Here is a 26442-nt window from a genome sequence, read left to right on the forward strand (position 1 = left end):
AAAAAATTACGGAGGGCTACAAAAAGTAATTTAGTGTGATCACGCATAAAACATTCGTTCGTACTATTTTCAAATATGTTTGTCGAGTATGAAGTCTACATCAGAAAGTTCTGAAATGTAAAATAGAGAAAATTCAGAGTCTGGCGGCACGTCTCATCTGCTATACGGACCGATTCGGTTAAAGATAGGCTAAATAGATACGAATTAGAGCTGTAGGACTGTCGCAAGAAGAAGCCTCTGGTAAAGCTTTTTTTTTTTTAGCTTTCGCACGAACACAAAGGGGTAAATAAAGACAAGTACATTCGGCATCCACGAAGGACAAGTGTGCGAACGAATAATTGTAGAGCCATTGAGCCTTATCTATCGTGTAGCGATGGGTTACATTACTTATTTTGACCTGGCGCAATAGAAATGTCTAATGCACTACCCAACACTGTTTTTGATATAGATTATATCCACGAATTTTAAATTCATGGATAATTGTGCATGATTCAAACATTATAAATACATTTCAGTACTGTGTAACTTTGTGTTTTCTTGTTTTGTATCTGAGTGTGTTTTTAAACTCTGTATGATTGACTCTGACTGCAGCTCGCCCTGTAATGACCGCATGTAGGGGTTAGCAGTATCAATAACACAGAAAATAAACAAAAAATAGAAATGAATGACGGTTATTATTGGAGGACAAGAATAGCCGCTAAAAGCGTCCAAATTTTGTAGAGTGTACCATACCGCTTGCTTTTGAAGCAAATAAACGAGAAAAGTTCTCGTGCAAGAACAATCACGAGGCAGGTACAGTCTTAAGTTTATTATGCGACAACTAAGGCGTTAACGGACATACACTCAAGATAATATAGATATGTGATACAGTAGGAAGCGATTATCAAACGGCATTCAGCGTAGCACATGTGGAAAAATCAGCTTGAAAGGTGAAAGCCCAGCTTCGATTAGGTGGTGATCCACTGCAGCTAGTTGTAGAGGCTGAGCTCACACACTGTCTAGCCATCGTTGAAAGTCGCCCTTGTAGATGTACAGGGCGTGCGAGAGATGTACGCACGCCTGCACCACGGACACAGTCTGCGGCAAAAGACCACAAATGCGCTGTCAATGGAGTTTCCAAAGTGCACAACCAGCTTAGCAATTGAAGCTATTTTAACTTAAAATTACATTCTGGGGTTTTGCGTGCCAAAACCAAGATAATGTGACTATGAGGCGTCCTGTAGTGGCCGACTCCAGATTAATTTTCGCCAACTGTAGTTCTTTAACGTGCACCCAATGCACGGCACACGACGGCGAAAGCTATTACGTCACACTACGAAGAAGATGGAAAACCCAATAGAAGTACTTCTTGTTAGGATTCTTGGCAACTTTCGAAGAAGGCATATGTGTGGCCAACTGAACAGAACCTTGCAAAATATACAGGGTGTCCCAGCTATCACGCAGCAGGATTTAAAAAAAGAGCAACGGCGTTACGCGAAGCAAACCTAGTGCGTATTGTTTCCAGTGTAGTGTAGTAGCCGCCAGTAATTTTTCCCTTACTGATATTTAATTAATTGTAATTAATTATACAACTCAAGAAGTACTGTCCTAATTATCAAAGTGTCAATGAGAAGATTGTAGGCAACCACGTGGGGCATCTAACTGCGGTATTTTCACGGCCGTGCTAATTGCGTACTCATTTTTTCCAAGTGATAAAGAAACCCCGCGAAATATTAAAAAATACCACGTGACGACGCTCCAACCCGCATAATAAAGCAGCGCCCTCGAACAAGCTCCCTCCGAGTTGGCCAGAATGAAATAAACGAAAGAAAGAAAGAAGAAATTGTGACCGAGTATGTGCTTTACCCCGACCAAAGGATCACATAGCGTTTGGTGTTAGTTGGAAACGAGCTGCGATAGCTGTTGTCTTAGCGTAGATAGTGTGCATGGGTGGTTTTTTTTTCTGCGCAGAACCTGTCACCGCAGAAGCTGATCGATGAAATCCGCGCAAAGGTTTAAACGTGTGTTTTGTATCGCCCCAGTCGCCATGTCTTATTCTAATGAACAGAAGGCGAACATGATGCTTGCCTTGGGAACTGCAAATGGCAACACAAGAAAGGCCTCAAAGATTTATCTGCCATGTAAATGTGGCGGTAGACCCAACGCATTGACAATCATCAGAAATTATAAAAACCTTCGAGAAACCAGTAGCTCCAAGAAACAGCGGCAGAGGACTTCATCTTTGAGTCCTAACATACGCGCGGATGTTCTGGCATTTATGGCCTCAAACCCTCAAGCTAGCGTGCGAGACGTGGCCGCCCAGGCCCCAATTTCCAAGTCGTCAATTTCGAGAATTTTGAATGACTCGGCCTTTCACCCGTACCACGTTAACCTGCACCGATGCTTGGAAGCGAAGGACTTGCAGAATCGTCTGGATTTTTCGAATTGGATTCTCACAAAATCCGATGAATCACTGAACTTTCTTAGCAACGTCATCTGGACAGATGAAGCCAATTTTTGCAGAAATGGCCAAGTAAATCTACACAATGCACACTATTGGAGTGACTCCAATCCACACTGGGCAAAGCGCACTCAGCACCAGTACCAGTGGTCGTTTTATGTGTGATGTGGAATTTACGACGGTGGTATAATTGGTCCCATATTCTTCGATCAGACACTGACTGGACAGCGTTACGTGGACGAAATCCTTGAAGGGACGGTGGATGGATTTTGCAGCTAAGTGGATGGATTTTGCAGCTTTTGCAGCACTTCTGTGGTATCAGCAAGATGGGGCGCCAACACACAGCAGCAGCCGAGCACGAAACTGGCTGAATGCGACTTTTCACACACAATGGATTGGAAGGCACGGGCCTGTCTATTGGCCGGCTAGGTCACCTGATCTCTCTCCACTCGATTTCTTTCTGTGGGGTTACGTAAAAGATCGTGTTTACGTGACCGAGACGAAGACGTCAGATGAGCCCAAGGCAAGGATAACGGATGTCTGCAGCAGAATCCCACCCTCGGTCATCAAAAAAGCCACTGAAGATGTGATAAAGCGGGCTCAGTACTGCGTGGCTACAGAAGGGGACCTATTCGAACACGTCCTATAAGCGGTAGCTAGTGTTCAACGGCACTTACGAATGCACCGATAATAAAGCAACCCTGAAATCGTGACTTTTTACTTTGTTTTTCGGTCACGTCCCGATTGCCAAATCGGAACATTAGGCAGTGGAACATTACTTAATTGAACGCATCGGTTTTGTCTTTTCTCTACACGTGGGTCACTTCCAAGTGTGTTTATTTTACTTTTATTTTTTGCCATGAACCTGTTTTGGAAGCACGTACTCATCAAAAATAACGCCCTCACTTTTATTTTGCTTTGGTCCGAAGCAAGCTTCTGGCGCGAAGTATAGCTGCGCATGCACTCCTTCGATGCGGTGCAAGCAGAGCTGGTATTTTGAAATATTCTATGTCTATTTCATTGCTTATTGTGTTTCGTCCGTGATCAGAGCATGGCTTCGACCGCGTTATCAAGGACCACTTTTATCAAGTGGCTCACTCAGCCGTGAGAGACAGATAAGAAGTGTGACGTATAATTGATAGGAAGAAATCGCTGCTATGCCGCGAAACTTGCTGTTGCGGATCCTTCCATACCATTGTCAAGGTGATGCGTTGTCTCTTGGACGGTGCGACAGGCAAAAAAGCAGTTGCTTTCAATCAGCTTACTTGAGGGCGCTGCTTTAATTATGATGCGAGTGGGAGCGTCATCACGTGGTATTTTTTATATTTCGCGGGCTTTCTTTATCACTCGGGAAAAAAATGAGTACGCAAATTAGTACGGCACTGAAAATACCGCAGTTAGATGCCCCACGTGGATGCCTACAAACGCCTCATTGACTCTCTAATAATTAGGACAGTACTTCTCGAGTTAGATAATTAACTACAATTAATTAATTAAATATCAGTAACGAAAAAATTACTGGCGGCTACTACTCTACACTGGAAACAATACGCACTAGGTTTGCTTCGTGTAACGCCGCTGCTCTTTCTTTAAATCGTGCTGCGTGATAGCTGGGACACCCTGTATATGTAGTGCGGCTTTTTCTTACCGCATGACCTCCTCGTCGGAGTACAAGAGAAAAAGCTGCATACAAACATTTTGCTTACCGTCGTAACATCTAAGCCAATCTTTGAGCGCACAACAGATTTGCGTGGCCACCAAGATGGCGTTTTGACGCACTTTTCGGTTGTCGTTGTTGTTTATTAACTGTGCAAGTATGGAAAGCTTTCGGAGGCCATAATTTTGCCATACTGCGGTCGTCGTAGCTTGTATAAAGCACTTGTGCGAGGTGCAATGCATGTGAAACAGTACTTTCGTATAATGCATCGAATATACAGCTTCATAACCATAACTGGTCAAGTGCAAATTCCGCAATGTTTGTTCGTATTAGCTTACAAGAGCTTCAACCACATGCATTTTGAATAAACAGCACGGAACGAATGATGCAGCACGGGTCACGAAGCACTGTATTCATCGTAGTTCGTCGTTGTTAAGAGCTAGAATATTTAAGCCCGGACAATCTCTGAAAGGCCACACAGATTAAAGGGATTTGTGTACGCTTGGATGACGTATTTTACTGAAGGCTAATACTGCGCCGCTGTGTTGGAATACTTCTTTCCAGGCTGGGTATTGACCAAAAGTGTTGGATTCATATGTTAGACGTGGGCAAATGGCAGACATGTTCAGCTTAGCAGTATCGGCCTGAGAGTTGTGGTTTGAATGCATTTGGAATATTTACAAATTGCCAATTGTGTGCAATCAAGCGTAAAAGGGGAGCACATGTGCGATAATTTCCATTCCGACTGTCCATATAGTAGACATAAAACGCGAAAAGTTGTGCAACAGAGCAAATTACGTCACTCCAGACTTTTCCACATTCTACCCGCTAAGCCGATACCTTTCGCACTTACCAACTTATCCTGAGCATGCGAACAAACCGTTTATTTGCTCCTAATGCAGACTGTATGCTTTTAATAAACACCGCTTCATAATATGGACTGCAATGAGAGAAACGTGCTAGCGCTGTGAATATAGTTCTAGGATGTGAAGATTGTTTTACGTCAATAATGAGAATGGGACTTCATTATTCGAGCAATATTAGAAAAGCATTCGGCATTCGATTCGTATTCGATTTGTGTCTGGAAAGATTCGACTCGCATTCGATTTATTCAGGAAAACTACTATTCGGACAACCTCTGGGTGAAGACAACAATCTGAAGCCACTAGCACTGAGGTATACCAACGACCGAGACGATTATCGTGAGAAGCAGCAAGTACGCTGCACTTCAGCTGTGTTATTTGAAGACGCAGAGATGCCTTCCCCAACAAGATTTGCTACGAACGCCAAGATACAAGGACATGAGACGAATGCCACACACCTTTGCTTGTGCCATGTGGCTCGTATCGAATCATTTAAAACCTAGCAGCCCGCCGCCGTGTGTTAGTCGACTAACAAATCGCAATTTTGAGTTGCAGAATTTAAGTGTATTCATCTGGTTACTCTTAATTAAATAGTTTAGGACATGTTTTGCGATTGTGCAATTGAATGCACGTAAATAATGCGAATGAGGAAAGGCCCATATGATCGAAATCCTGCAATAAACACACATTTTGCGATATCCGTTCCCAAAATGTGCCAGGAAAGGCATTTTATTCCACTAAACATTTTGCAAGAAAACCTGTCTTGTGAATTCACAGGAAAAGTGAGAGTATTTTGGGGCACATGTCCACCGAGAGGTATCGTGAAACTGACGCTACTCTTATATTTTGGGCTAAATAGAGATGACTTCTTTACTGTATGGCTTCAGCTCCGCAATTCCAACATGTACCTCCAGAGTAAACAATTATATAGCTTAATTTCTATTTACGTGATCAAAGCGGGTTTTCGTTTAATTAACAGTGCCACCTTAAAGTTTTCTAGCTGCAGGATCAGATTAGCGGTACATGCGACCGGCGATATTTTTCTAAAAATCGGTTAAGAATAAAATATAAAAGATACCATGTCTGAAACTTACCACCCTTACAACTCGTCAACAGTTAACTTCCTGTAGCTCAATCTGAAATGTTTTTTGCAGATTGTTCGCGATTTATCACCCGCTGTGGTAACTTAGTGGCTAAAGTGTTGCGCATCTCAGCACGAGGTCACAGGATCAAATCCCGGCCGCGGCAGCGGCATTTCGATGGGGGGCGAAATGCAAAAACGTCCGTGTGCCGTGCATTCGGGGCACGTTAAAGATTCCCTGGTGGTCAGAATTAATCCGGAGTCCCTCACTTCGGCGTGTCTCATAATTAGATAGTGGTGTGGGCACGTAAAACCCCACACCTTTAATTTTCCGTAATTCCGCGATTTATCAGATGGATATACCGTAAATTAGCAAAACACCACATAATACACGTGAAATTCAATAAGAACTTACGTAAAGTCAAGTTGACTACGCGTAAAAGACGATAGTGTGGGTGTGTATCAGGGACGCAACCGCATTACAAGGTATACGTAAAACGTCTTGTACGTTCTGGAGAGGGTGTATGGGCACTTTGGCTGCCAGAACTGACATAACCAAATGCACAACTTAAATTTATTCACGCATTAGAAAGCTAACATGCCTACATTTTGTTACATCTATTGGGGGTCTTACGGTCTAATTTTGCTATCGCGCTCGCTACCTATTCGTAATGGACCTGTTTGTTTTGTAGAGATTGTTTGGGCACTAGGGTACAGAAATGACCACCCTACTGGTGGCGCCCGGCACTGCCCTCCGCCGCTCGAGACCGCCGCATTCCAACACGGTTGAGGTACTTGTGCTGGCCTCAATCTCCTGCGCTTGCACACCCTACGGAGATGGACGTGTTCCGCCGTAGTCAAAGCGGTTGCATATCCCTTGGTCTTGCTGCCAGAGCCTCTTCATGCCATTTCAGGATCGTATATACATTTTGAACGCAGGGGCACCACAGCTAAACAAGGGTGAAACTTCTGCAACAAACTGCTCACCTGTAGACATTTTAACTCTGAGATGAGCGCCAGTTTGAAGGTTTTAACATATACTTACTATGGCTGAGCGAGCTCTGACACACGCGACCGCTCTTCTCGGATGGACAAACCTACTGCCGAGCTACGCCGGAACATGCCCGTGCACTTAGATGTTTAGGTGCACGTTGAAGAACCCCAGGTGGCCCAAATTAATCCGGACTACCCCACTACGGCGTGCCTCATAATCAGGTGGTTGTTTTGTAACATATGTAGAACCCCATAATTTAATTTATTTAAGCTACGCCTCCCTGAACGCCGCGCGTGCGGTTAAAACTTAGCTTCGATTGGGTCATGCGTGTCGAGACAACGGCGCCATCTGCGCACGCAACACATGCATGATTGGGTAATGGATTCTTTCTTCGATACACAATGATACCAATGTAGAGCGCATTACATTTATTCGCGCATTAGAAAGCGCAGGTGCTTAACATATGACGCAGCTAGTGGGGTCCTACGGCCTTATCTTGCAATCATGCTCGCGCCGTAATTGTACAGGACTCGCAGTGGTCCAAGGTGGTGGGCTCGAATAGTCATCCCTCTGCCTTGCTGCCCGAGTCTCTTCACACCATTTCTGGACGCTAGCGTGACTGAAATTTCTTCGAAATGCTGCGCAATGGTATAGGCCTTATAATTCGTGATCAGCACTGGTTTGAGTTTGATGGATTATAAATATTATGGCTGAGTAAAATCACCCAAACGCGGGCACTCCCGCTCGGATCGACAAACGTAGTGCTAAGCTATGCCTCTCTGAACACCGAACTAGATACTATTTAGCTCCGATATCACCATGTGTTAATTGCGCTACAACGGTGATTGAGTAATATCTCGTTTTCTCTAAACAACGTTAATAGTATAACTCGTTTTCGGTACAAGCGGTTTTAGTAAGCGGCTCCCTCTGACCGAATTGAAAGCGTCAATATATTTGATACAGTGACTTTAGTGAGTAGCGAAGCTGGGAGCTATAACGTAAAGCTTCTCCAAACTGTTTCTATCAATATGCAATCAGCCCTCCACGATTGGTCAAAAAATGTTCGGGCCACCGCCAATTCGCCTTTGTTTTGACGAAAACCGTCAAAGCTCCCCACCTGATAGAAGGTGTACACACTGATTATGCACCGATTGGACCGAACAAAAGAGAAAATAATTATTTCTGATTAGAGGCCTTTTTCACCATTAGCATTCTACCATTGGTCAAAAGCTTTCGCACTGTGCCCACTTCGCCTTTCTGTCACGCGACATGAGAAAACCGCAAAAACTCACCACTTCAAAGTGACATGTACGCGTTAAAGATGCATTAATATGTCGAACAAAGCTGAAAATTTTTTTTTCTGAATAGCCGGAAACTGCCCCGCTCCGAAAGGACTAGAGAATGACGGCTCGCCATTGCTCTGACACTGGCTACTCGGAGCTGCCGGGGAGCACGAATTTTTTCGCATATATGAAAGCTTCTTGCGTGGCAGTGTAATGTTATCGAGGCTTTTTGGAACGTATACGATATCGCTCTTCCAACTCTTCTTCGCTGAGTATCGATTTTAGCGGCATTTTAAACCTTCCGTTGCATGCCACTGCAATTTTTTATCAGCCACCGCAATCTAAGCAACGGGAACGGACCAATCACAGACGCCGGCACCAGCCTCTTCAACTGATTAACTAGTTTACTAGGATCGGCCCCACCAAAACCCTCTCTATTCCTGCGTGATCCTCGCCTTTGTCAGTCAAATAGAAAAGAAAAGCCACTAAATGTAGCCAATGCCATTCGCTTTGAAAGCAAACTCTTCTTCGCTGAGTATTCATTTTAGCGGCATTTTTAACCTTCCGTTGCACGCCGCCGCAAAACTAGGAGAGCATTTGATTGGGCTCTTCAAACAACAATGCGGGTTAACACCCAATGCTTGCTTCAGTTGTTACGTAAATTTGACGTCAGGAGATTGGAATAAAAATATATTGGGATAGTTTTACGTTACAGGGCATCTAATTCGTTATACCAAGTTATAGCTGCAAGCCGGGCCATTTATCGCTCAAACGTGGCTGCCGCCCGAGTATCGCCCTTGGCAGTTTGCGCGGGTTGTTGCTCGCGTGCACGTAAGTATTGGTCAGAAAGATCACAGGTTGAATTCATTTAAAAAAAAAAGTAACGAAACATTTTGACACCTGTCCTATCAAAGGTGCAGTAGATGTTCTGTGCAATACTGCTGGCTCCTAGGTGTCCTGGCTGTTTCTACAACAGCAGCACATGAAGTAGTCTCGAATGAAGAAAATATGAAGTATCGAGAACGCAATTGGCGGTGCAACGAAAGCCTGTCCATGGAAAACAACACTACCCGGGTGACAATAAAACGTGAACGGTGCGCCATCATCACCAGCGCAATTGCAACGCGATTTTATACATTTGGATGACAGACATTTTACGAGATTATGAGCAATAATATGCATGCGTGCAGAGGGTGAAACGGAAGCAATACTCCCATGGTCAGGCCTGGTCCCGTACAATCTTCATATACGTGGCTTGTTGGGTGAGTATTGTATTTTGGTGAATGCCAGCCATTAGGAAGGAAACCAGGGGCCGAATTCACAAAGCTTCGCATTCATAAATGGTCTTTGCTATAGGCTGTTATTCATATGCCGAGCATCACGACTGACTGTAATTTATAATTGCTTGTTTAGCGCAAAAACAACGGACACGTGAAAGACGACAGGACAAGGCGCTTTTCCAACAAAGAAATGGCTTTGCGTTTTACCTTCTGAGCTTTCTCCTTTGCCAGAATGAAGTTCTTGTCGATAGCCTGGATGGCTTTTTTGTTGAAGACAACAGCCGGAGCTATTACGAACCCGCCCTCCTTGTCACTCAGTAACAACCGAAGTTCATTGTCTCTAAAGAAAGATACTACTCTCTTGATCACAGCTGTCGAAGGTGGCGCGTTCTTGGTGACGGTCCTACGAAGGCAATCCACTCCATCCAGGAGGCACCGTTCTTGGTCTTCTAGTTCTGCTTTCCTTGCGATGCGCCTGTTCAAGGCCAGCAGCTCATGTGCAGGAATTCTTGGTTCCGTGCTAAACTTCGGCCCATTTTTTAACAATTCTGCAACTTCATCAGGAAGCGTGACGTTACCGAGTACTTGAAATCCAGTGGAGACAGGTTGTGTCTTTTCCTTTCTGTGCGGGGGTCTGGAGCGGAGGACTAGCAAAAGCCGTGTCCACCAGAATTCGGTAGTCTGAGCTGACAGACGTCTGTAGGAACGAAACTTCCTCTCGGCCACAACAGAGGCGTCCCGCGAGTAGCAGACGGCCTTCAACCAGTCGTACAGAAGACGTACCTGCCGCCAAATTTCAGAACGGAGAATCCGACACATTCGCCGCACGTGACCAATGGAAGGCTTGACGCTCCCGAAGAGAACAGCCACTTCTTGAGGAACGTGTCCATTCTTCATGCAGAAGGAAAGCATCCTTGCACGGCACACAGCAAACGCTATGTGGCTGACCAGAACAGCAGGTTCAGGAGATGACACAGACACACAAAAATCAGGGCCCACAGTAGAAGAAAGATAGTTCAGTACAAAACGCGCCACCTTCGACAGCTGTGATCAAGAGAGTAGTATCTTTCTTTAGAGACAATGAACTTCGGTTGTTACTGAGTGACAAGGAGGGCGGGTTCGTAATAGCTCCGGCTGTTGTCTTCAACAAAAAAGCCATCCAGGCTATCGACAAGAACTTCATTCTGGCAAAGGAGAAAGCTCAGAAGGTAAAACGCAAAGCCATTTCTTTGTTGGAAAAGCGCCTTGTCCTGTCGTCTTTCACGTGTCCGTTGTTTTTGCGCTAAACAAGTAATTATGGATTCGCACCAACTAGCCCGCCAACGCATTGTACTGTAATTTATACTTTAGTGTGAGATCTTTTTGAGAATACGGCAGAGCATCGTACCTGCTCCTTTGTCCATGTCTTCGTTGTCTTTTATTGCGATAGTACCGGTCGCGCGCAACGCTCCCGAGGTAGGGTAGGGAGGGGGAGTCCGCCTACTACGCCGCGCACTCCCGCCTGGGCGGCTGCGGCGGGGGCAGAGTCCGTCCTGCCTGCGCTGTTTGCGCGGCTTAGTTCGCATCCATGAGATCGGCGGGATGAAGGTCATTTCGCTCACTGCTGCAGCCGCGCTTACTCACTACAGCGTTTTGACAGAGAATTGCCACTGTCATCGAGGGAGATGCGTTCATGTTTACTGGTGCGCGCGTGACACTATGCTTGGTAATTTAGTTAGCATGCCCATGTTTGCAAGTTTACACGGCCGATAATATTACTATCCTTACTTCGTATAGCTGTCCAGTAGTTTGTTATCGCAAACCATGCCTCGCCTTTCAGGCGAAACTGCGACTTTTTTCTCAGCCTTCCTTCACTTTGGATAGAATTCAATAAAAGCTCGTGCAACGCATATGCGATTTTTTTTTCTTTTCCCTCTCCGATTCGATATGTTTTGCGAAGATCAATGTGCACTCACGCCTGCAACGATGGCCCTGGCAACACCAAAGTGCCGGGTGAGGACGTAGCAACCACACGCAAGGAAGGCGATGCTGCCGGCACAGTGGAAGATGAGTAGCTGTATCAGCTGCACATAATAGTCTCAGTATGAGCATACTCACTGAATAAGCTTGTCCTAATACACAAGTGTCCTCTTGGAGCGGCTCCTTCCGTTTGGCACAGATACGGAAAATTTCGCACAATGTTGCCACAATCGAGGAAGCCCTTGGAGGGTTGTTAATACTCATGGTTGCTGTCTAACGCGCGTATATGCGTTGAGTCTACCAGCACAATCATAGAGAGTTAAAACGTTCTAGTAAATGACCATCGGCTGGAACCGAAGCCCTTAACATGGCTCCTGACAGGTCGCGATGCGAGCTCTTTATTTTCAAGTTACATTTTCCTTCACCTAAGTCCCATCGAAGCACCCATATACCTAGCTACATTCAATATTTTACCTGCGTTCATTACATTACCTATTTCTTCCAATTACTACACTTGAGGCTTGCCACCTGCGCGCAGATACGATTTACTCGATTGGATCACATTGAAGCTCACGGATGCCAACGAAGTACCAGCAGCCGTGCCTGAGTCCCAGCGCCAGGCTGCACTTCCGAGACTTGACAAAAGCCTCATCACCGTTCGGTTCGGAATGTCCTTGTAATATCGTGCACGCCAGCAGCATGACGTAGTTTAACAGATGTAATATAACACACTTATGCCGGCAGATTCATGTATACCTGCAGCGTGGATAGCTGCCTGGACGTGCCCGCAGGTGGCGGCGGCTGGTTGCAGGTGCCGTTCAGGAGCAGGTAGAGGCCAGCGATGGAGTAGGTGAAGGACACCATGAACAGCGCCTCGGACAGGCTCTCTTCTGAGTGAGAGCACAGCGAGTGGAAGAGCACCACCGCCAAGCACTGCGCCCAAAGCACACACGCCACCGCTGGCCTTAAGAAGACAATAGACAATGAATCCATGAGAGGTATATATCTAGATGAATTTACTTGTTTTTTATTGAACTGTAGGATTATCTATATATGAGGGAAGGCAATTGGCGATATGAGGCATATTACTAATGAAGCAACGAGGAAATGGTAGCGCCGGAGCTTGATGATGGATTTCCACGGTCACGAAATAGCCAGATGCCAGCGTGAGCTTGCGTGCCTGTGATTCGTAGTATAAGGTGCGTTTCGGAGCACCATAATCTGATCTCTATTTGTTATTATATTTTCCTGCATTTCGGAACAAGTGGTCCCCTGTTTGTTATCACTACTCCATTTTATTGGCTTGAAGAACTAGGTGCTCTGTAATAAATGCCGACGGGAATCCACAGAGCTGAAACAATACACCTCGGGGCAGCATCGCCTGCAACGTCAGTGCCTCCGCTCACTCACCGTTTCTACGAGGTTGAGTGCTCCGCTGGCGGTCTGAATGTATTTCGTGCTGAATATAAATGGCGCCCCTGTCAGCTGAATGTCCGTCGGTTGGATGGGACTAGCAACCTGGGAAGAGGAGCATTTCAAAGATATGTATTCATCTTCACCCAAAGCTGTGAAGCAGTGATAGTGATGCATTGGGCGGCATCACACAAAGAAAGGACTAACAGTGTTTCGAGCAGCATCGGTATCAGTCAAGGTTCTCAGCAGTGCCCGAACTACATAAACATCACAGCCTGTCTTAGACTTGTTATGTGGGAGACAAAAGGCGTCGGATACGACTGTAATTTGGTCGAGAACCACCCGGAACACGTACCTACGTGTGCGTGTGTGCGTGCGTGTGTGCGTGCGTGTGTGTGTGTGTGTGGTGGTGGTGTGTGCGTGTGTGGTGCGTGTGTGTGTGTGTGGTGTGTGTGTGTGTGTGTGTGTGTGTGTGTGTGTGTGTGTGTGTGTGTGTGTGTGTGTGTGGTGGTGTGTGCGTGCGTGTGTGTGTGCTGTGTGTGTGTGCGTGTGCGTGGTGTGTGTGTGTGTGTGTGTGTGTGTGTGTGTGTGTGTGTGTGTGTGTGTGTGTGTGTGTGTGTGTGTGTGTGTGTGTGTGTGTGTGTGTGTGGTGGTGTGTGGTGTGTGTGTGTGGGGAATAATGGTAAGGACACTTCATGTGTGTGTGTGTGTCAAGGTGTGTGTGTGTGCATGTGTGGTGTGTGTGTGTGTGTGCGTGTGTGTGTGTGTCATGTGTGTGCTGCTGTGTGTGGTGTGTCAGACCGGCCCCGACAAACGTGTGCGTGTGTGTGTGTGTGTGTGTGTGTGTGTGTGTGTGTGTGTGTGTGTGTGGTGTGTGAAATGCGTGTTGGGTGCGCATTAAAGAACTCCCGGTGGTCGAAATATTTCGCTACGGTGTGCCTCGTAATTCATAACGGCATGCCTCGTAATCATTGTGTGGGTTTGACACATAATGCCCCAGGAAATTTCATGTAATTATTTCCGCTCGATTATATGCCACTCTTGCCATCCACCCTTCACGGCCACCCGGCCGGTCGTTGGTAATGCGGGCGGAGCGCAGCTCTGACCAAGCGCGATAAGAACGGCATTGGGGTAGAATGGTCACATTATCCTGGTCCCAGTAGCATTAAACGTTACTGCTATTTTTTTTTGTACCATTGAGACTGTGTCGATAATTTTCGTAGACAAAGATCTGGTCTTGTATAATTAAAAAAGTTATGCCTCCTTCAAGAGTATGGGTTGCAAGGAACGTTTAACTTAAATTATGTCACACTAAACCCACTCCTTATCTTTCACTACTATCTCGGGGAAATATAGTTTTCAGGTTCATATAAAGCACAGTTTGCTGTTTCGTCGCCCTGCTACCGAGGTAGTCAATAAAAAAGCATGTGGGTAGTGCTGGGAAACTGCAATCGTCAGTAACATATTGTGTTTTAAAGTATGCCCCATATTGTGATATTGTCAATTGATGTGTGCAGAAATAGTGTGTCAAAGTAAACACGATCTGTACATGTTAAGTCTGGCATTTAGTTTAGTGTCTTGACCGGTGCACTCTTTTTTACTGTTGTCGAGATATGATGCCCTGTTCTGAGACATGATTGATTGTACGAATAGCTTTATGAGACTCGGCCCAGCCGATTACATTAACCACTGCATTGCAATTCGCCCTAAGAGTAATATTAGCTTTCTCTCACATAATTTTTCGCACAAATAAGGTAAAAAGTCTTGGAAGCACAATCAATCACTTAAAGAAAAAAGTGCTACGAGTAGCAAGAACTTAGCTGTAGAACAGAATTGTTACACAAGTGTCTAGTAAACGGGTCATTTATTTCCTTGCAGTCTGGGGCACTAGGACCAAATTAGGCGGACTTCGACGTTGAGTTGCCGACTGCACCTGTAGTGCATTGCTCGAAGACATGCCCTAGTATATATCTACTCTAAAAATTGAAACAATTATGCACTCGTCGCTAACATTTAAGAATACAAGAAGTATCTGGCGCCTTCACCGCCTGCCATCGCTTTTTCCTATGGATGTCTAAAGTTGAATATAACACTATATTACAGGTGGCCTATAAGGTAAGAGAGCATTACTAGCCCTAACAGCAGATGAGAGGGTGTGTCTACAGGTACTTCCGCAAAGGCTTGAAACAATTACACAACGAGATAGCAGCAGCACGGAAGGGGACATTAAGCGAAACATAGAAAACTGCGATCAAGCAGTCGGAACATTTTACATTCACCAGAATACCTACCGAAGGCTGGGGCATGGCGACTCCGATGGCTGATGATGATGATGATGATGATATCCCCAGCACATGGCTCGTACCCACTCCGGGGGATTGGCCAAGAATTGGGCACCTGAACTTTTAGGTACGGTTTTGAAACTACTGTTACAGTGCAATTTAGTAATCAGAACAGACAGAATAATTTTCCTATACTGCACTTTTTATAATATAAATGTCTGCTTACTAGATTTTGATTTCTTAACGAAAACAAAGCGATTACCGTGTATTTTTGGTAATTTTTTTTTCTATTTCAGCCTACGTTTAATTTCCCATCAATTCCTTCTTTTCCGGAATTTGTCAATGCTGCAGTCCTCTCAATTTGAAATACCGTTTATATATTCTGGTTTCAGTTAGCCTCACTTTTAAATGAACCATTTGCAACATTTGTTGCGACCTCTACCGTCAGAACCGGAAAAGTCCTGCCTCGGCGCATGGCCTCCGACGTCGGGCAGCGTGGAATCACAGAGGTCATGTGGTTGCAAAACAAGCTTTCTCGGCAATAGGTATGCTAAGCGAGATCTGAACACCTGGGGCGTTTATGGTGACGTTTGAGCAAGTTCTCTTGTTGCAGTTACGCGACTTCTGTCGTCAATGATTACGGAAGACTCCTTCCTGTTCTTTTTCATTTATTTTATTTTTTCTAAAACTGATATCTTACAAATAGGGTGGACTACGTATGTACCTTTCTCGGTGCTGCATATCGAGCAAAAATTGTTTGAGAAAATTGGCAAGTTAACTTGTAATCTGACTGGCTTGCAAGGAGTTTTTCGCCGTCCACAGAATTCATTACTCCCTCTGAGTATGCCATTCCCATTCAGTAGCTTTCACTGCCACCGAACCTTCACAGGGTAGAGGGGTACGCACTGGTCGGCAATAGTAAAGGCGAAGCTGTTGAATGGGAAGTGCAGTGCTCCGAGGTACTTTCCTGTTACACACTATATTATTTCATTTAAGATCGGTTTCTTTCTCATCTCCGATTATTTATTTGATTTCCCTTGTTTCTTTATCATATTACGTACCACCCGGCTCAAGGCCTATCCTCCACAGTGGGTTCGTGCCAATAAATAAGGCATCATCATCATCATCATCATCATCATCATCACTTTCCTGCTTGAGCGGGTCAGGCAGATAGGCCAAGATTGGGCCACGTTGGGCCAGGCCCCGCCCACTCTCAAGTTCCAATGTTCGCCACAGAGGACGAAAAATCATCCGCGGTGCGTTCCAACATGAAGTGCATAAGTGGAGCTACTGCAATTTGGTCGGATACTTTAATTCGTATTTGAGTGCGTAAGCATTCTTTGGCGAGTACTCCAACCCTGTCACGCGAGAAGTGTAATTAATGCCTTGTATCTGCACAAAAATGCATCATTTGCGAAGTTAAGACGTTTAATCATTGTAATAATGTAAATGTAGATGATAGGTAGCTTTATAAGCTTTAAGGAACGATATAAATCAAAAAGATTAAAAATAGTACCAATAGAGATATACATAGGGCTCCATAGAAAATGCATGGGGAAGCTTGTAGTAGGAGTAGGTAATTGAAATTTGTGGGTGCGTCAACTCGAGATTTGTCGGTGGGCCAACTTGAGAATTGGGGGTTGGTCAGCTGAAATGTAGGGGTGGCCCAACTTGAAATTTGGGGTGGGGTGGGCAAACTGAGATTTGCAGTGGGCTAACTTGAAATGTTGAAAAGGTTGGTGGCGTGGAGTAGAGGTAGAACACCCGACCTCAAATCTGAAGGTCTCAAGCTCAAATCCTGCTCGATCCCACCACATTTCCAGGCATGGAGTGGTGCCTGACACCGGCAAAAAAATACATATTGCCGAGTGCTAGTGGGGCTATACTAGTTCAGGTGCAACCAAACTAGGCAGGCCCACTTAGCTTCATCAAAGTCACCCCCTCACCAGAACAGGAATTGACCTCCCTGGTGCAGTATTCGGCCACTACCTCCCTGATGACTCCGACAATTAACCCATGGCCCTCAGTCCTCACTGTCTGCGGAGCACCTGACCAAGGCGGCGGTCAGACCTGCGACGTGGCAGAGGGTGCTAAGAATCTCTGGGTCCGGACAGGCTGCCAATGGAAACTGAACCTGGCAACGTTCAACACGCGCACCCTCTCGAGTGAGGCTAGCTTAGCAGGACTATTTGAGGAATTATCAGCCATTGCCTGGGATATTATTGGCCTTACTGAGGTTAGAAGAACTGGTGAAGCTTACACAGTGCTGACTAACGGCCACGTCCTCTGCCACAGAGGTCTTCCAGATAAGAGAGAATCCGGCGTAGGACTTCTAGTCCATAACAACATAGCGGGCAACATTGATGAATTATACAGCATTAGTGAGAGGGTAGCAGTCGTCGTAATAAAGCTGAATAGGAGGCAGGGTGTAAGATGATATGTGCTCCGACGGCGCGCCCACGCTGGGGCGAGAGAGCGGCCACTTCGTGTGACCGGAAGTGAGCGCCGCCGCTAGGGGCACCACGTATTCAGGAGGCCTTGCAGCAACGGCACAAGAGTGGATAATTTACTACCTCCGTCAGCATTTAAACACCCATACTTAAACATGTGCAAATTTTCGTTATTCAGACGCCAAATCCTGAGCAGGTAGAAGGTTTCATGCCACTTACTGTCAAAATACCGTCATTTGCAACACGAGAGAGACGCGTCGTCTGCTCGAGCAGACGGCACGCTGCGTTTGCTGCTGCTCGCCGCATCGGAGTCAATCGGAATGTTGGCAGAAATATAAAGGGACGTTCCTCCAACAAAATAGAGTCTTTTTAAGTAGGCTAACGACATATATGCATCGAAATAAAGCACCTCTGCCACGCGTGCCCATAAAAGCGCCAGCAAAGCGAGCGACAAAGTGGCCCCCAGAACAGGTGCTGCCCCTTGAGGCAGCGGCGTGCGTAGGGTCACACTAAGTGGCCGCGCCTCGCGCCGCCGTTGGATCACCTATCTTCTTCCACCGTGATAGGAGGTACAAAATGAAGGTAGTACAAGCCTACGCCCCAACTTCCAGTCACGATGAACAGATAGAACAGTTTTATGAAGATGTGGAATTAGCAATGAGAAAGGTGCAAACTCAGTATACTGTAGTCATGGACGACTTCAATGCAAAAGTGGGCAAAAAGCAGGTTGGCGAGCAAGAAATTGGCAACTACGGCATCGATTCTAGGAATGCAAGAGGAGAGATGTTGGTAGAATTCGCGGAAAGGAATAGGCTCCGAATAATGAATACATTCCTCAAGAAGCGCATCAACAAGAAGTGGACCTGGAAAAGCCCTAATGAAAAAACAAGGAATGAAATAGATTTCATATTCTCTGCCGATCCAAGCATAGTGCAGAATGTAGAAGTGTTAGGTAAGGTAAAGTGCAGTGACCATAGGTTAGTGAGGTCTAGGATTTCTCTCAATTTGAAGAGAGAAAGAGTAAAATTAGTCAAGAGGAAACAGGCCAATCTAGACGCAGTAAGGGTGAAAGCAGACCAATTCAGGCTGGTGCTCGCAAACAAATATGCAGCTTTAGAACAGCAAGATGAAGAGGCAATGAAGGTAGAGATAGAACAGGATGAAGATAGAGGTAATGAATGAAACCGTAACTAGGCTGATCTCAGAAGCAGCAATTGAAGTGGGAGGTAAGGCACCAAAGCTACCTGTAGGGAAGCTCTCCCAAGAAACAAAGGACCTAATAAAGAAACGACAAAACATGAAAGTGTCCAACTCAAGAGATCAGATAGAATTCGCTGAACTGTCAAAACTGATCAACAAGACGAAAGTAAGGGATATTCGAAATTATAACGTGAGAAAGATTGAGGAAGCCATAAAATATGGACGCAGCATGAAATCAGTAAGAAGAAAACTAGGCATAGGACAAGGCAAGATGTATGCACTGAAAGATAAGCATGGTAATATCATCAGCAATTTAGTTGACATAGTGAAAGCAGCGGAAGAATTCTATACTGACCTGTACAGTTCCCAAAACAGCCAAGCTACTTTCATTCGAAATAGTGATGAACAGGATACAGAGGCTCCTTCTATGCCTAGCGATGAAGTTAGAAGGGCCTTGAAAGACATGACCAGGGGAAAAGCACCTGGAGAAGATGGAATAACAGTAGATTTAATCAAAGATGGAGGACATATCATGCTTGAAAAGCTTGCAGCCCTTTATACGCAATGCCTCACAACTTCAAGTGTACCAGAGAGCTGGAAGAACGCTAACATTATACTTATCCATAAGAAGGGAGACGTTAAAGAATTGAAGAATTACAGACCCATTAGCTTGCTTTCAGTATTATATAAAATATTCACCAAGATAATTTCCAATAGAGTCAGGGCTACACTTGACTTCAGCCAACCAAGAGAACAGGCTGGCTTCAGGAAGGGATATTCTACGATGGACCATATCCATGTCATCAATCAGGTAATCGAGAAATCTGCGGAGTACAATCAACCTCTCTATATGGCTTTCATAGATTATGAAAAGGCATTCGATTCAGTAGAGATACCAGCAGTCATAGAGGCATTGTGTAATCAAGGAGTACAGGAGGCATACGTGAATATCTTAGCAAATATCTACAAGGATTGCACAGCTACCTTGGTTCTCTACAAAAAAAAGTAGAAAGTTACCTATCAAGAAAGGGGTCAGGCAAGGAGACACAATCTCTCCAATGCTATTCACTGCATGCTTAGAAGAAGTATTCAAGCTCTTAGACTGGGAAGGATTAGGAGTGAGGATCGACGGCGAATATCTCAGCAACCTTCGGTTTGCAGATGACATTGTCCTATTCAGCAACAATGGAGACAAATTACAACAAATGATTGAGGACCTTAATCGAGAAAGTGTAAGAATTGGGTTGAAGATGAATATGCAGAAGACAAAAATAATTTTCAATAGCCTGGCAAGGGAACAAGAATTCAGGATCGCTCGTCAGCCTCTGGAGTCTGTAAAGGAGTACATTTATCTAGGTCAGTTACTCACAGGGGACCCTGATCATGAGAAAGAAATTTACAGAAGAATAAAATTGGGTTGGAGTGCATACGGCAGGCATTGCCAAATCCTGACTGGGAGCTTACCACTGTCGTTGAAAAGAAAAGGATACAATCATTGCATTCTACCGGTACTAACATATGGGGCAGAAACTTGGAGGTTAACAAAGAAGCTCGAGAACAAGTTAAGGACCACACAAAGAGCGATGGAACGAAAAATCTTAGGAGTAACGTTAAGAGACAGGAAGAGAGCGGTGTGGATCAGAGAACAAACGGGGGTACACGGTATTCTAGTTGACATTAAGCGGAAGAAATGGAGCTGGGCAGGCCATGTAATGCGTAGGATGGATAACCGGTGGACCATTAGGGTTACAGAATGGATACCAAGAGAAGGGAAACGCAGTCGAGGACGGCAGAAACTCAGGTGGAATGATGAAGTTAGGAAATTCGCAGGCGCAAGTTGGAATACGCTAGCGCAAGACAGGAGTAATTGGAGATCGCAGAGAGAGGCCTTCGTCCTGCAGTGGACATAAATATAGGCTGATGATGAAGATGATGATGATGAACTTGAAATAATGGATATGGGCAAACTTACTCGTACATTTGCGGTGGGCCAACTTGAAATTTGGGGCTGGGCCAACCTGAAATCTGGGGGTGGGCCAACCTTAACTGGGGGACACCTTAAATTTGGGGTGGGCCAACTTTAATATCAGTGTGGGCCAACTTAAAATTTAGGGGTCGACCTATTTAAGTTTGGAGGTAGGGCCAACTTGAAATTTGGGTGTGGCCCAATGTCCAATGGAACGCTGCTGAGCGTCTTTCGAGTTATGAAATCCTCGCGGGCCAGCGAGCGCGTTGAGACGCTTGGCGCATTTTCATTGAGCCTTACCGAGGCACAGTTAGAATGCAGGTAAGAGCTTGCGCGGCCAAGGAACACGCGCATAACACAGACACGGCCGCTGGATAAAAGAAAATCACCAGCCCTTCCCCTGTCGAGAAAATGGGGATAAGCGAAGCTTGTCGTGTGTATCTGACCTTCGTGGTAATTTTCTCTCTCTTTCTCTCCCTCTCTCGGGAGAAGAAGAAGGCGCCGAGTAGTACGGACGCGCCAACATCGGCTCCTGCTTTCTTCGATATTTTCGGTGAGAAATTCTTCTCGATCTCGATGATTTCTGCACCAACGGATGCACAAGGACAAGCGCAACCCACGAATACCAAATTTTCAACGGTGGGTGGCCTTTTCGTGGATTTTTCGAAGTGCTTCTCTTCCGTAACGCCGCGCTCCATTCAGTCTGACGGCAAGGCCTAACCAGCGTTCACCGGGCAGGGTTAGTCCAGCGCCCCGCCGGCTTCGTCATGACAGAGCATATGGTGGTTGCAATGGAAGGAGACGATCTTCCTCTGGAAGAATTTGGTGCGGAGCACGGCTGGCGCTCCGCCACTGTCAAGAAAATCGCCCTGCGCGTCTCTCGTCGCGACAGCACCCGTGAACCTGCAAGAAGCGAGGGGCACCGTGAGCATCTCAATGGTAGCAGGAAGCCCACTAGCCTAAAAGAACAGGATCATAAAGTCATCGCGAATGCCCCAGCTCCCGAAGGAACACTGGAAGATTATCGCCCGCCTCAGGGGGGGGGGGGGGGGGGGGGGGGAAGGTCTTGATGTTCAGAAGACGGGCTCCGCTCGGCTTGGTCGGGCCATTGCTGCCGCGGCAGGACTCACGTCCGAGCAAGCTAGCCACGACATCGTCTGCCCCAACACAACACAAAACATCATCGTCCTCAGCACCGCGTCTCGCAATAACGCAGATGCTTACCTAAAAATGAACTGCATCACCCTGGGAATGAAACAGTACGAACTCAGCACTTACGAAGCCGCACCGCACGCCAGGTGCAAGGGTGTCATATGTCATATTGATCTGTCAGAGAGCCAGGCTAACCTAGAGAGAAGCATTCTCAACGAGAGAAATCCGTTAGCCCTGGGAGCCAAGCGAATCAAGAATAGCGAAACGGTAGTCATCGTTTTCGACAGCTACGAGGTCCCCAACTTCGTTTTCTACGGCTCGGCGCTATTCCTTGTACCTCAGGCAGCACGACTGCTGCTATGCCTGTGGTAGACTAGGCCACAGAGCCGACGTCTGCCCAACGCCGGAGGACAAACTATGCAGGAAATGTGGGGCCAACAGCCCCGACGAAAACCACACCTGCTCGCCTACTTGCTGCCTCTGCGGGGACCCGCACGTCACAGCGGACAAGATTTGCAAGCAAAGATTCCAACTCCCGTACATCGCTCGACGGAGAAGAATGGAAAGAAATGCAGATTACAGGAATCGAGACCCGTCACCAGCACAAACAAGCGCCGGCAGCGAACCGGCTAGACCTCCGAGCAGGCACTCCCGCTCGAGAAGCCGCTCGAGGTCCAGGAGCCGTTCAGCCAGGACAGGAACTATGATTTGGCAGTGGAACTGCAGGGGCTTCAAAAAGAAAAATGCGTTGCTGCAACAGCACATTCTCAATCAAGGAGAGCCTCCGCTTGCCGTGGCGTTACAAGAAATAGGAAAACGCCCAGTCAAAATTTCAGGGTACCACGCATTCGGCAATGGGAGAGGGGAGAAATGTAGAATAGCCACCCTAGTTATGAATAACATAGCAGCAATTGAACACGACGCGAGTACGGACGAAGTGGAGGCCGTACTTGTAGAAATCCTTACCGGCAAAAAGAATGGGGGAAGCTATATTTGTCCTGAACGCCTACAGCTCCCCTTGTCACAAAAAGGCACAATTCGAGACCACAATTAAGAAAGCGCTGAGGGCAGCAATGTCGTGCCCCCTACTCGTATTAGGGGACTTTAATGCAAAGCATTACGAATGGGGCTACACCAAAATCGACAGGAAAGGTAGAATGCTGTGAGAAGCCATTCAGAAGACAGGACTCTCGCTACTAACGGACCCGAACGAGCCAACGAGAATGGGTGACAGCATCTGCTGTGACATCACACCGGACCTAACACTAGGGCACAGGACGGGCAAAACATCGGGGAAGAACACTGGCAAAAACCTTGGCAGCGATCACTTTATAATCGAAATACAAATCGATAGGCGACTAGGGATGCCCGTGCATAAGCCGAAGCAGGCCACCATAACTGACTGGGATAAATTCAGGAATATCAGATCAACAGCAGACTTAGGCGAAATCGGAGACATAACAGAGTGGACCTCAACCGTCGTCTCACACGTGAAACAGGCCACCGAAATGGTAGAGGGCGATGGCCTCCCATTCAGATTAGACAACATGCTTAGAAATATGTGAAACCGAAAAACAACCCTCGAGAATAGCATAAGCGCCAAGATGGAACCGGAACCTAAGCAAGAAAACAGCCCAGCACAATAAAGAAATAGAGAGCTATGCCTTCAAACTAGAAGAAAAAAGGTGGGATCAAAAATGCGACGAGCTAGAGAGGATATGAGACCTCCGAACACGTGGCAGATGCTGCGTCACCTTATAGACCCCACCAACACCAAACCCGCGCCAACATAGAGCAAATCAAGGCAATATGCAAATTTGATGGAACCGATGAACAGCTCATCAACCGACTTAAAGCAATCTAGATAGGCCCCACATGCCTGGCAGTGGATAAAGAATATCAGGGATCAGAGAATCCGCTACAGGACGAATCCATTCTAGTAGCAGAGGTCAGAGCCACGCTCTTTGACTTCAAAAGGAACACAGCCCCAGGCCCCGACAAGATCACCTACGGCATGCTAAGGATCTTAGGCGACGACTCTATAGTTCACCTTACAGCTTATGTGAACAAAGTGTGGGAATTCGAGGAAGTCCCTAAAGACTGGAAACATGCCAACATCATCTTAAGGGCAAAATAAGGGCATAATAAGGGCAAAATCCCGGGTATAGAAAATCTCAGGCCTATTTCACTGACCTCGTGTCAAGGCAAATTAATGGAGAAGGTAACTCAGACGCGACTAACTCGATTCGCGGAAGAAAACAGCATCTGGCCCCACGAGATGGTAGTTTCAGACCGCACCTTAGCGCTCAAGGTACCATGCTAACGCTCCAACAAGATATTATAGACAAACGTAAGACAAAAGATAAGAGAGCGATATTGGGCATAGACTTAACCAAAGCGTTTGATAATGTCAGCCACTGGGCCATCCCCGACGGCCTGTCAGGTGTTAACGTAGGGAATAGGACATTCGACTACGTAAAATCTTTTCTCAAAGACAGAACAGCTACCCTGCACATGCAGAGCCTCAACTCAGAAGAGATTAAATTAGGAAACAGGGGCACCCCGCAAGGAGCCATCCTATCCCCCTTCCTATTTAATTTAGTTATGAAGGACCTTCCGCGCAAGTTAGAAAGGATCGAAGGACTAAAGACGAGCGTCTACGTAGACGACGTCAACGTCTGGCTCAATGAGGGCAGCGATGCGTCTATCGAAGAAAGGCTCCAGCGGGCAGCCGACATCATAGACTTCCATGCCAAAAGTAAAGGGCTGAGCTGCTCCAAGACGAAGTCGGAACTACTAATCATCAGGCCCAGGACGAGAACAGACAACACATCTCCACCTAGAATCTCGATAGACTTAGACGGGAAAGAAATTCCGCAAGTAGATGAGATCCGAATTCTGGGCATGTTCATAAGCAAAGCAGGAAACAACCACACGACTATAGCTAAACTAGACACGCACGCGAACCAAGTGGTAAGCATAATTAGAAGAATCTCGGCCAGAGGCAGAGGGCAAAAGGGGAAGAACAAGTTAAGGCTTGTCCAGGCCTTCATCTTGAGTCGAATCTGCTACTCAACCCCATTCCTTAACACCAAAAAAGTAGAAAGAAAGAAGTTAGACGTATAATAAGGAAATGCACGAAACGTGCACTGGGACTACCAATCTGGACCTCCACTGAGGCACTAGAGGGAATTGGGGTGCATAAAACATGGCAGGAGTTAGCGGAAGCGACGAGAACGGCACAACTCGAGCGCCTGAGTCTAACCGAGACAGGACAGCAGATTCTAAACGGGGTAGGACTACAAGCGAACAGAGGAACTAAATACCAGACGTTCCACATTGAGTCCAAAATTAGGAAAGCCCTCACGGTCGCACCGATACCTAAGAACATGCACCCACAACACGATCAGGAAAGACGCAAGCACAGAGCCAAACACTTGGCAACAAAGCTAGGCAGAATGCCACCCGAGACGGTTGCCTTCACAGACGCCGCCCTTGGCGGAGACGGAAGCTCCGTCTCAGTTGGTAGTCGACGGGTCCGGAGTAGAACAGGGCGCGATATATACAAGCGGAGTAGACGCCACGGCAGCTGAGGAAGCGGCGGTAGCCCTGGCGTGCGTTGGTACGGACGCGAGGGTGATCGTTAGTGACAGCAAATCGGCAGTCATAAATTACTGCAGAGGCAAAATATCAGACTACGCGTACGAGCATAATATTGAAAGGGTACATAGAGGGATCACCATAACCTGGGCCCCCGCTCACTCCAACAGGAAATGAAGCCGCCAATGCCCTCGCCCGAGCGGTCATTATGCGGGGGGGGGGGGGGGGGGGGGGGACGGTGGCCTCAACATAACTTTAAGGTCGAGACGCTCGCGACCTACCACGAGGTCACAGAGCACTACAGATTAGGACACCGGAAATATCCACTCCCGAATAGTCCCTCACGTCCGTAGAGGCAGTAACCTGACGCCGCCTGCAAGCCAAGAACCACATGTCTCCCAGATGGAGATACCTCACGCAAACGGGAAATCCGGAGGACCAATTCTGCAGATTCTGGGATAAATAGGAACTTGAAGGCATATCCTATGGGAGTGCAGCTACTCCCCGGGATATAATTTATTCACGGACGACGAAGAATGGAAGACCGCGCTTCATAGCGAACACCCGGCGGCACAGGCCAACATTGTCCGTCTGGCAGCCGAAGCGGCAAGCCGCTTCGTCTACTAACCCCTGCCCCTTGAGGTGACATCGGGCTCCCTGGATTCCTACGAGCGGTACCAGAGCTCCGGTGTCACCCCTTACGAACAATAAAAGTTTTCTCACTCACTCACTCACTTTGACGGCGGTGGCATGTGAAGTGGACGCGGTGTCATCCTGAGAATTAATTCCAAGTGGATCCGCCTTGTGAACTCGGCGGCTACA

The 26442-nt window shown here is 46.6% G+C and overlaps 1 protein-coding gene across 1 annotated transcript; it reads right to left on the bottom strand.

Moving 5' to 3' along the window:
* Window positions 1-799: 799 nt before the first annotated feature.
* On the bottom strand, window positions 800-13147 carry LOC119440348 (uncharacterized). Its single transcript, XM_037705268.2, has 4 exons — window positions 12968-13147; window positions 12314-12490; window positions 11554-11661; window positions 800-1077 (listed from the first exon to the last, which is right to left on the bottom strand). Exons 1-4 carry the CDS (start codon window positions 13145-13147, stop codon window positions 988-990), a joined length of 555 nt encoding a protein of 184 aa, XP_037561196.2. The 3' UTR covers window positions 800-987.
* Window positions 13148-26442: the final 13295 nt, after the last annotated feature.

Source organism: Dermacentor silvarum, chromosome 2 (genome assembly GCF_013339745.2).
Source record: "Dermacentor silvarum isolate Dsil-2018 chromosome 2, BIME_Dsil_1.4, whole genome shotgun sequence".
Lineage (NCBI taxonomy): Eukaryota > Metazoa > Arthropoda > Arachnida > Ixodida > Ixodidae > Dermacentor > Dermacentor silvarum.

Excerpts from the sequence above, each read along its gene's own strand:
- LOC119440348 (XM_037705268.2), bottom strand. The coding sequence starts at position 13,147 with ATGCATCACTATCACTGCTTCACAGCTTTGGGTGAAGATGAATACATA. Across the intron at positions 11,662-12,313 it reads GGCAGCTATCCACGCTGCAG|CTGATACAGCTACTCATCTT; the intron begins GTATACATGAAT and ends TATTATGTGCAG. Across the intron at positions 1,078-11,553 it reads CCAGGGCCATCGTTGCAGGC|ACTGTGTCCGTGGTGCAGGC; the intron begins GTGAGTGCACAT and ends CTTTTGCCGCAG.